The sequence below is a fragment of the Poecilia reticulata genome, linkage group LG2, assembly GCF_000633615.1.
Source record: "Poecilia reticulata strain Guanapo linkage group LG2, Guppy_female_1.0+MT, whole genome shotgun sequence".
In the NCBI taxonomy this organism is placed as follows: Eukaryota; Metazoa; Chordata; class Actinopteri; order Cyprinodontiformes; family Poeciliidae; genus Poecilia; species Poecilia reticulata.
Window position 1 is genome coordinate 1,365,285 of NC_024332.1, and position 11,255 is coordinate 1,376,539.

The 11,255-nt window shown below is 36.3% G+C and overlaps 2 protein-coding genes across 3 annotated transcripts in view; one reads left to right on the top strand and one right to left on the bottom strand.

The window, feature by feature from the left end:
* LOC103476412 (uncharacterized) overlaps positions 1-1,453 on the bottom strand; it is a 6,016-nt gene extending 4,563 nt beyond the window's left edge. Inside the window, exons 1-4 of the mRNA XM_008428734.2 lie at positions 1,442-1,453; positions 1,285-1,322; positions 696-908; positions 14-525 (exon numbers count right to left, since the gene is read on the bottom strand). Of these exons, the coding sequence (XP_008426956.1) occupies positions 14-525; positions 696-908; positions 1,285-1,321 (762 nt within the window). The 5' untranslated portion in view covers position 1,322; positions 1,442-1,453. The remainder of the gene's footprint in view (positions 1-13; positions 526-695; positions 909-1,284; positions 1,323-1,441) is intronic.
* Positions 1,454-4,503: 3,050 nt separating this feature from the next.
* LOC103476398 (adrenodoxin, mitochondrial) lies at positions 4,504-10,758 on the top strand. 2 transcript variants are annotated; one of them, XM_008428718.2, is made up of 4 exons: positions 4,504-5,047; positions 8,834-8,958; positions 9,043-9,172; positions 10,224-10,758. In XM_008428718.2, the coding sequence occupies exons 1-4, from the start codon at positions 4,914-4,916 to the stop codon at positions 10,330-10,332; spliced, it is 498 nt and encodes a 165-aa protein (XP_008426940.1). In that variant the 5' UTR covers positions 4,504-4,913; the 3' UTR covers positions 10,333-10,758. The 2 variants fall into 2 exon arrangements, with proteins under 2 accessions (XP_008426940.1, XP_008426947.1); XM_008428725.1 differs by lacking the exon at positions 4,504-5,047 and adding an exon at positions 7,013-7,085.
* Positions 10,759-11,255: the final 497 nt, after the last annotated feature.

Here is an 11,255-nt window from a genome sequence, read left to right on the forward strand (position 1 = left end):
TTGGCTCGGTTCCTTGTCTGAAGGCAACTGGGATGGACAACTTTGGCTCGGTTCCTTGTCTGAAGGCAACTGGGATGGACAACTTTGGCTCGGTTTCCTGTCTGAAGGCAACTGGGATGGACATTTTTGGTTCAGTTTCCAGTCTGAAAGCAACTGCACGCTGCATATTTTGCTGAGCTTCCTTTCTTTGCTCAATTAGGTTGGACATTTCTGGTTCGGTACCCTGTCTAAAGTCATTTGGGATGGACATCTTTGGCTCGGTTCCTTGTCTGAAGGCAACTGGGATTGACATCTTTGGCTCGGTTCCCTGTCTGAAGGCAACTGGGATTGACATCTTTGGCTCGGTTCCCTGTCTAAAACCAACTGGGATGGACATCTTTGGCTCGGTTCCCTGTCTAAAACCAACTGGGATGGACATTCTGGACTTAGTTTCTTGTCTAAGAGTTTCAGGAACATCAACAATTGAGCGTTTCTCCACTCGAACCCAACCTGCTCCTCTTCTCTGGGCTGGAACATCGACAGGGACTGAAAAAAGAAGGCATTGCTAATGTAAAGTTTTTTTTAAGCAATTCTGAAAACATTGAAGACTAGTAATGTTTTAACATACTTAAAGGGATCTGTTATAGCTGCATTATGAATAGGCTGGTCCATCACATATATACATTTTTGGTAGGATTTGATGTATCTGTACCCACCAACTCTCCTTTCCATCTCACTGATGTGTTCCTTCACAAGTCCAGTGTTCAGGTCAACAAGAAACTTCCTGGACGGCTCCGTTCCTTGTCTGAATCCATCAGGAACACGTTCAAGGATGCTGGCGTGTTCAACACTCCGTCTAAAGCCATCTGGGAGACGGTCAGACGAAAAAGTTCGCTGTCCAGGAGCAGCGATTGGACGAGCTTGGAGACCTATAGTGGGTTATAGACGGGAACATTCGGATGAATGCCTGATTATTTTAACAAAGCTCTTAATAATTTGACATTAAAATGAGACTTTTACCAGCTGTTACATCAGTAACTTGCAACTGTACCTTCCTGATATTAATGCGTCATTTATGTAATCTATAATAAATCAATAATGGTCAAAGTTCAGCCATTTCTTTGCCACAGTCATGTTGGCATGGCAATAAGTCACAATACTGAGGTAAATTAATAGAAAAGTAAAGTTATCTTGAATTATTTAAAAAGATTACCAATTTGACCCACTATGTTGAATAAATGTACAGTAAACTGGTGTTAAATTAAAAAAAATAAAAATAGCTACGGTGAGAAATGAAGCTCTTACCTGACAGGGTCAGGAACAGCAACGCAAACTTTAACATCCTGTAAAAGAAACAGTAACTTTTAAGGCTCAGTTCCCTGTCTTAATTGATAAACAAATTTTATCACCATTAATCAGCTTATTGATCACCATTTGCTCTCTGTAACGATCCTGCGCTTACCTGAGGCTGAAGTGGTGAACTGTGAGCACCCAGCGAAAAAAAAGGTTGGCTTTTATAATGTCCTAGTCATTGTCATAAATTCCTTTTATTATTACAGTACATAGGATTACTGATTAAAACCAGTGTGATTGAAGCTTACTGATATTTGTTGGACTTTACTTTTAACCTCATAACCTGATAAAGGTGATTACGCAGTAAACGGAGCCAAGATAAAGTCAAGTTTTCCCCTTACAGCAGACGGTCATGCTGGAAACATATATATATTTTTTTGTCTTTGAAAGGTGGGAAAGTTGAATGGCACACCGGTTCATGTAAGCTCAATCAATATTTGCAAACTGGGTCGCAGCATGAAATTACAGAAAACAGCAGCAGAGTACACTTTAGATTATTTAGATTATTTAGATTTAACAGATTTATCATTTAAATATAATCCCAATTAACAATTTAGTGAAAAAGTTGTTAATTGGTAATAGAGTGTGGTTTCATGTCAGTGTAAATCCAGCTCTTCTGACGTTTGTTCAAGAGCAAACGTTATCAATAAAGGTTATAAACAAGTCAGAGATAAGAAGAGGTTCAAAGCAGGATCAGGCTGTAAAACAATGTCCTAAGACATGCTATACAAAAACAGCATTAATCAGCTAGATGCATATGGTAACTGGAGGAACTGCAGAAATCCAGAGCTCAGGTGTGAGAATCAATTACCTGGACAGCTACACAGCGTTTATGACCTGAAATAAACAATAAGTTGCTGCAAAACATGTTTTGGGGTAAACATAATGCTGAACACAGTGTTCGCAAAGTGAAATTTGATTATTGTAGCATCATGTTGTAGGAATGAGGTGTCAAAGGTATCCGATTCTACTTTTTTCATGATTCAAATGAATCAAGGTGATAAAATCTCAGAAATACAACTGAGCTTATAAAAATGGAGTTTAGTTTTTATTTATTATAAAATTCCAGCAACATACATTAAAGTATGTAAGTTTTTTTTTTAAACAAAATGTCAATTTTTTACATATTATTTGAAACTCATGTGTCAAACTCGAGGTCCAGGGGCCATATCTGGCCTGTCAGAGCTTTTTATGTGGCCCTCTCGACAATACAGTAAGTCCCTTTTTTCACAAATCTGCAAAATTCTCACAAAATCAACAAATCTCCATTTGTTCCCCAATTTTACTGAAAATTTTCACAAAATTGGTCTCAGCCTTACTTGATTACTTGATTAGTTATAGTATGTAATCGATACGGCAAGCAATAAAAACATATCCTAAAAATTATTTACAAACATTTATAAATTGACACCACAAAATCTGTTATTTTGATTACAAAAAACCACTGAAACAATCACAAAATCTTGGAGGAACAACTGTTTAATGATATTTTAGCAGTTTAATTGGTTTTATCAGTATATTCTGGCAATACCGGCCCTTTAAGAGCATCCAAAATGAAAATGAGTTACAGACTGCAGCTTTAAAAGTCTGGGGTTTGCAAAATGACAATAAGTATAAGGGTTATGAACATTTTTGCATTCTTATCCTTATTATGCTCATGCTCAGTTTCCTGTATTTACATTAAGTTGAATTACAAATCATACAATGAATGATTTTAATCAATTAAGCGGTAGCCATTGATAAATTCCCTGACATTTAACTCTCTCCTGGTTGGCGCAGATGCCAATAACAAGTCAAGTCCTCATTTCAAACGTTCAAAAGTTCAAGGTTACCTATAAGGTGTGACGTCTGTGTTTGCGCCCCATAAGCAAATCCCATTGGCTGGCAGACGAAAGGGAGGGGCCGTTAAATAGGACGTTTGGCTCGACTTAACTTTCTGGTTTGTCTGTTCCCAAAGATGCTTCCCAGCTGTTTAAATACTTGAAAACCTGGCAACATGCTTGCACTGATGAATAATGTCAGTCCCATTTGACACGTTAGTTCGTGACATTGTTAAATATTATCTAAACCCCGGATTGCAAAATGTGTGCATGTGAGTAAAAAGGCGTTGATGGTTATCTGTAGGCAGGATAAAGTTATCAAAGATCAACAGGAAACAGCCCGATCTTGCTTTCAAAATTAAAATGAAATAAAATGAATTATTTAATTAAACCCAAACTAGTTTGTATGCATGTGTTTGCTATTTTGTTTCATTTTGAAAGCCTGCAATTATCGCAGCAAATAGACTAAGGCCGCAATATTTGTTGTTAAAGCTTTTAGTCAGTTTTTAACAGACATGGAAAAGTTTAAGTTTCTTAGGTCCGCCATATTGTGAGTGGCAAGCTCTCTGAAATAAATCCAACTATTGTGGATATGTTATTTATGTAGAAAGAAGTAGTATTTATAGTATATCTGTAATTGTCATGTGCAAAATATTATTTTGTATTATAAATTATAATTTCAGGTCAAAATTTTAGAGCATTTGTGCAAAAATCATATATGGATGCATAATGTGACTTTGCCCTTCATGTTGAAGGTCAGTTGGGATTACGCAAATATTTAGATTTTGCTAAATGCCAGAATAATACTTTTTCAGATTATTTTTCTTTTTTGAAGTGGCACTTCCACTCTTGTATCCTTCAAATTATTCAAATAATCTTTGTTTCACTGTACTGTATTCAATAAAATTTTGCTCCGTATTCAACAAATTATAGCAAAACCATGCCAAATATCTCCTGCTATAACTTTGGAAAGCAAAAATACTTATATAGTACATTTAAAGGGAATTGCTTTTGTTCTATCATTTTTAGCGATCCGGTCCTGCCAAATGATTGTGAATTTAATGTGGGTGTATTTTCAAACAGACTGCTAGGGTGACAGAAAAATGTGAATATAATGTGACAATAATAAATAATAAAATAACCGGTGGAAGTTTTGGCATAAATTTGGATAATGACCAAATAATAGGCAAATGAGTTAGTAAAGAGGCGATGGATAAATATTAAGACTTTGGTGTTAGTCACCGACAAATTACAACTTCATTATATAATTTATTGCAAATCAACTACAACCCCACATGCAAGAACCGCAATTCCAAGGCGTTTTTAAAAATAGTGCCCGTCACAATATGGCAGCGATGGTGACGGCCGGTACTATTTCTCTGTTGTTTTTTGAAGGGGAACTAGCTACGGAAACCTTTAGCAAATGAAAATTGACTGCTAACCCAGAGCACTGTGTGATTGTAGTAGATAGCGTCTGCTTACCGCTAACCCAGGCATTGTTGGGTGGCAAGTTAATCAGCTAACTGATTTTGAGCCAGATACAGCCAGCAGCGGCCATATGTTACATGTTACGCAATGAAGACGACAGTGACAGAGTGACTTCTCGCTGCTAAAACAAGCTAGCCCGGCTGCTAGCCTAGCTTCTGTCCACACCAAAGTTTGAGGTCTCATTTGGTAGTCGGTCGCCGGACAGCAGACTCTGAACCTGCCGCTACTCGCATATTTAACACTTTATTTTATAGCCTCCTGTCTTCTTTTCCAATGGCTTTAGTCACGGCGGCGAGGCGGCTCGCTCAGGTTAGTTTACGGGAATATTCGCGGAGGAGCTCGGCGGTGCCGCGGGGAGCCTGGCAGCCGGCGGAGCGGAGCTTCACCATTGGAACACAGCCACTCAGGTGAGTTATTCACGTAATTATTGACTAACGGGAACGACGTGAGCCGTTTAGAGTGACATTTGTTATCAGAAAAACGGAGGAGATGTTCCTGTATCTTTGCTGTAGACTCATTAATCTCTATTGTAAGGTGTGGATGAAGTTGCTGTTTGATTCAGCTTAATTTGAATACAAAACATTGAGTGAATTATGTTACAAAACTCTGCTGGTTTCGTATGAAACATTTAATGTGTGTGTGACGTCAGGTAGGGCACTTATGAAGACTTGTCAGAGCTTGACTGGTGTTTTTTTAGGCGTGTAAAGTTTGAAAAAGTCGCCTTTTCAAAACCACCAAAAGTTTCCAACAGCATTCCAGACAAATTCCTCAAATTTTCACGGTGAAGACCCACAGGATGATCCTGCCGCTACTGTGTCTCATGTCGGCAGCAGTTTGTTGGGAATGAAGTAAAGTTAGATTTTTCTTCTAGCCACTTAAGCCTTTTTAATACAATATGTGAAATACATTAAAATATGCAAATAGACAAATCAATTCCTTTTTATAATGATAAAACAAAAATGCTTGTAACAAAAATTTGTAACTAAAGATGCATCTGCAGTTAAAAAAAATACATTCAAATTGGATAGCAAAAGGTAAACTGTTTCTTTCCTTTATCTTAAATGCTATATGTATTTTTTCAATTTTGGCTTTATTTCTGCCCTGGAGTATGTTGGTCTTTCAGAAAATTACCTTTTTTGAGTCCATATGCAATTAATCAATAAGTAAATTAGTTGACGATTGTTTCAACAAACAATTAATCGTTTCAGCGCAACAAGATTAAAAACCTGCTGGTAAATTTAACTTGTAATCTTTTAAAGTATCAAGAAAAAGTTGTAAAAATAAAATGGCACTTTAGTGGAAATCCAAAATGGCGTCCTGAAACCTGCAGTGCAGGAAAAAATGGACTCTAAAAACAGTTTTAGTTGATAAGTGAAGATGCTGAGTCTACACACTGAAACAGCAAATAGTTTGGATTTTAGTTGATTGGAGGTGTCATCAGAAAGCCTCCGTCTGCCACAAGGCTGCACTGATCCAGGTTTGCGCTCATGTGAAGGCTGTGTCCACAGCTGAACTCCTCAGGGACAAACAGCGAGTTTAATTGTATAACGAGAGGCGAGAAGGCGCTCAGGGTGAAGGTTTGGCTTTCCCCAGCAGGCCGCACTGACACACGTCAGATCAGAATGTCCAGTTGTGACCATCCTGCGGATAACATGTCAAGGAATCCATTCTGCTGTCCAAAGTTGAACATTTCACTCAGTTGCACATGTTTGGCCCGTAAAGGTCACGCAGTGCAGGGCAAAGCTGGCTGCAGACTTATGACCAGGGTTTCTGTTTTTAAGCCGATTAGTCGGGGTTCTCCCTGGTCTTGAGACTTGGAGCAAGTCATTGAGTTTAAAGGTGCAGAGGCATCTGAGGGCATCACTCGTTCACAAATGGGATCACTTAACGGATTTTAAATTCACTTTACTAAAAGGATAGGAGGAGAAAATAGTCTCTAGGATGCTACCGTTAAAACCTTGTTTTTCTAAACTTAAATTATGAAACAATATCAAAAACATTAAAGCAACAAATAAATGCACAAGTTTAAATTCGTCCAAAATATCCAAACTAAGTCTGCATTTGAACTATTGTAGCGATTTATTATTATTATTATTATTATTATTATTATTATTATTATTAAGTTTATTTGATAGGGACAGACGCACATCGACATAATTGTAATATAAAAATTGTAAAATAATTGTGTGACCACTTTTTTGAGTAGCAAAATTGTCGTAATTGTCTATTATTTCTGATAGATTTTACACCTTATTTTAAATGCTCGGAGGAAAAAAAAAACGATGAATGCCATCATTACTCCTACGGAACCTTTGTGAAAGTCCATATTGCGTAAAAAAAAAAAAAAAAAAAAGTCCATATTGCGTCTTTACGTCAGACCCAAAATGGACGATAAATGCTACACGATGTGTTCATTGCCGCTGCTCTTTTTCTTTATTTTTACAGGTTAGTGGTCAACTAAAATCTCAGAAATGTTCGCTTAAAATGTAGTCAAACTGTGCGGATTTTGGAGAAAGAGGCATAATGTCATTTATAAACAGTTTTTTACGTTAAAAAGAGCCTGTTTCGCTAAGCAGATCTCGGTAGCGTAGTGCACGTTCGCAGGTTAATTTGCTCTTCTCAGTGTCTGACAGGCAGGCCGCCGGATCAGCTTTGCCCTGTGTTTTGTCTTAACGGCATACTGCCAGGTTAAACTGCAACAGATTTTCCCCCACACTAGCAGAAGTGTGTGGAAAGTGTCAAGGAAAATAATTTTGCAAAGCATGTTAATTTTTCTAAGGTAATTTATTAAATTGAATACAAGTTCAGATTTTGTGTAATTTTTGTGCTGGCTAACTTAAAAAGTGAGCTATTGTTGCAGATTAATTTTCTAAACTAAAGAAAAGTTATTGTATTGATGTACAAATATGAAAATGTGAACTCTGCCAATTTAGAAGAGTATTTAAATATTGAGCTGAAATGATGGCAAAAACTGGCTGTCGGCTAAAATGTTTGGATTTTTTTGCATTTAGCTAAAATCTAAATTCAGCCAAATGGAGAAGATTCATGCTGATGAGGAGAGAATGTAAATTTCTCAGCAATCAAATGTGAAAGAAACAAACTGTATGGAGAGTCTCCTGCCTGTTTCTGGTCCTGTTCACACGTCAGTCGTTCAGATCCTCTGCTTAATTATTTTAATGCAGTTATACTAATTGGGGCTTGTTGCTCAGCTGGTGTTTCTCAGAAGCGCTCCTCTTTGCAGTGATTTGATGGAAGCCGGCTGTTTTCCTTGGTTGGCTTCAGTCCTTTTACTTTTTCTTGACCTCATAGCTTTGTCCAAAATGGTTCAAGGATAATATTTGGGTAATTTCCTTGCTGCACTTTGCTGGTTGCAGAAGAAACTGCATGTTTGGTGCAACATGCTTGTGAATGCAGGCTTTGTCCAAGTCTGTGTCTAAAGGATTTGTTTGTTTTGATGAAGTTTTAGAGCCGATTGACGATTAGTTCAATAATAGATTAATTAGTAATCGACTAATTAACTTATACAGATGCTAAAAGCGGTAACTTGATGAAAAAACAACAGAGTAGTAATTAAATCTAAACTGTATGAATAAATATACATATTTTGCATTTAAGATGGAGAACAAATGTAAACAAATGGCAGTTTTCGCTTCACCTTGTTCAAATTATGTAAAATCTCATATTAAGGACCATTTGCTATACAGTTATTAATAAATAAAATAAAAATTAAACAGATTAGTAGACGGCACTCTTAGCTACTGTACAGAATTATCACATTTTAGGGACTAAAATGTAAATTATCTGACTTTAAAAACAAATTGAATTATTTTTTTTGTTTACATATTTTATTGTATTTCTAATATTGTGTAAAAAAAAATCTAAAGATTGTGGAAGTTATTTAAAAAAATATGATAATTGTTAGCTGTCTCCTTAGTATTTGTTTGTATCCACACAAACAGAAATGTAGATTTAGGAGTTTTCCCATGTTTTTTTTCCGTCTCATTTTTGTCTTTCTAGTGTTTTTGCACCATAATAAACCCTGATTAGGTTTGTTTATTAATTAAGCTTCAGCAGAGTTCCATACTTTATTGTTTGGCTCCAGCTTAGTTAATGTAGGAAATTGTTGAAAATATTTGAGTAAAATAAAAAATCGTTTGGTATGATGTGTTTAGATAATTATGTGAAATTTTCAGGTCGGACAGCAAGGTGACGGTCCACTTCATCAACCGGGACGGGGAGAAGATCACAGTGAAGGCCTCGCCTGGCGACTCTCTGCTGGACGTCGTCATCAACGAAGACCTGGACTTTGACGGGTTTGGTAGGAAAACACCACAGATGAATATTGATGATGTCACTGCGGCGAGCAGACGGCGGGATGAAGGAGCTGCTCTCTGGGTTTCAGGAGCGTGTGAGGGAACCCTGGCCTGCTCCACGTGTCACCTGATCTTCAACGAAGAGGTGTACAAGAAGCTGGGGCCGGTCACAGACGAGGAGATGGACATGCTGGACTTGGCTTACGGCCTGACCGAGACGTAAGGAAGCACAAGAGACGTAACGGGAATGTTTTATTTCATCACTTTATAAAACACATTTTAACAAAAAAATCAATTATATTTCTGCTGTGGATAAAATAGTGGATCAACTTCACCGTCGGCTCTGGAAGAAATTAAGAAACAAAATGATCATTTTCTTTGATTTTACTTTTTACAGGTTTATGTTTGAACAAAATGAACATTGTTCTTTTTTTCTATAAATTACTGACATGTCTCTGAAATTCAAAGCAAAAATTTTGTTTTTATTTGCAGAAAAATCACAAAACGGATGCAGTGCTTTCAGACCTCAAACAAGTTTAGAAACAACAATATTAATGTTTTAAATCAAGAAGAGTTCAGAAATCCATATTTGGTGTTGAAAGCACAAATTTAAATATTTATTATGGATGTTTTTGGTCTATTTTACAGACGTTTCTCTGTATTAAATATGAGTTATTATAGAAGAATTCACTCCATAGAAGTAGAAAAGTGCGGATTTGAAATGGACTTTGTCTAATTTAGTAAATCAAGCAAATAAAGTAGTTAAATTTGATTAAAAAGTTGTAAATTTCTGCCAAAAAAAACCTCATAGTTGAATTCACAAATGTAGGAAAAAATGTCAAATTTTTTAGTTTAGTAAGTTTCTCAGTTGTACAAAATTTAAAAAAAAAAATTTTGTACTATGGCCCTAAGACATTGTAGATTTTGCACGTTTGCAAAATCGACAACGTACATTTTTTAAGAGAAAAGCATCTAATTTAAATTTTTCTTGGGTTTTTTCTTTCCAGTAATAATAACCAGATTCTTTTAAACTGTTTCCTATATTTAGTCAAGTTTAGTAGGGTGAAACATTTCAGTAAAAGTTTCTGAATAAACATAATTTTACCTTTTTTACATTTTCCATTGTGAGAAAATGAGAAATTTTGGACAAAGAAAACAGGAACTGGGTGTAAATCCTGCTCCAAAGCTAGTTGTTGTTGTTTGGTGACATGTGGAAGCTGCTGTTCTACCAGCTGAATTTGAATATTGTGTATTTATTGCTCTGCCTCAGATCTCGTCTGGGTTGCCAGATCTGCCTGACCAAGTCTCTAGAGGGCCTGGTGGCCAGAGTCCCAGAGAGCGTCGCAGACATCCGGCAAACCAAAGACGGCTCGGCTTAGACCGGGACGCGACGCGAACACACAACGGTGGGTGGAAACCAGCCTCACCGCAGAACCGTCCAGTTTTTATTTTGTTTTTATAAAACCGTTTTTCTAGAGTAAAATGCAAACTGTAACCAGAGATTTTACAGAAAGTTGTCTCTAGTATAAAATCAACTGTATTTATGAGTTATAAACTGCTGTCTAGCTTAGTTGAATGTTTTATAATCTGGCGTAATAATTTTAATCACCAAGTAATGCTCCTCAAACCAAACTTTGTCTCATCTGCAGGAGAAAATACAAAGTCAACATAAAATATTGTGAAAAAAAAAATGTATTGCCTTAATATTAAATTAGTCCTAAATAGATCTATTTTATCAGACTGTACAGGACTAGAACACACCATGTATAAAAACTGAAATAAAAAAATCACCTTTCTAACAAGCAGTTTGTGAATCAGTTTTCCTTTTAGCTTAGCTAATTTAACGTTTTTACTGGTCTTAGTTTTAAAACTGCAACATTGGCAACAGAGCATGTAAAGAGAAATGGCCGTCACAAGCTGGACATGTAATCATAGCAAAAATCTTTTTTAAGTATTTCATAATGTTGCTCTCATGTAGAAATATTCAACTCTACATTTTTAACGTCAGTGTAATCGTTTTAAATGAGACAACTAAAATATTTAAAGTTTATAGTTGTAATTTGGCAAAAAATGAAACCTTGCTGCTAAAGTTATCAGTCCAATGTGTAAAACTACTTTTCAGTCCAATTATAAGTCTAGTTATTGATAAAGGAAGGCAACAGCAGGTATTTTTAAAGTTGGCGACATCTATAAAGATGGAAAACTACCCACTGGTATCACAATCTTTAACTCAAAGGCACTAAGCAACCGAAACTAAGAACTGAAACTTGTCTTACTTGTTAGCAGAAGATGATTTGACTAA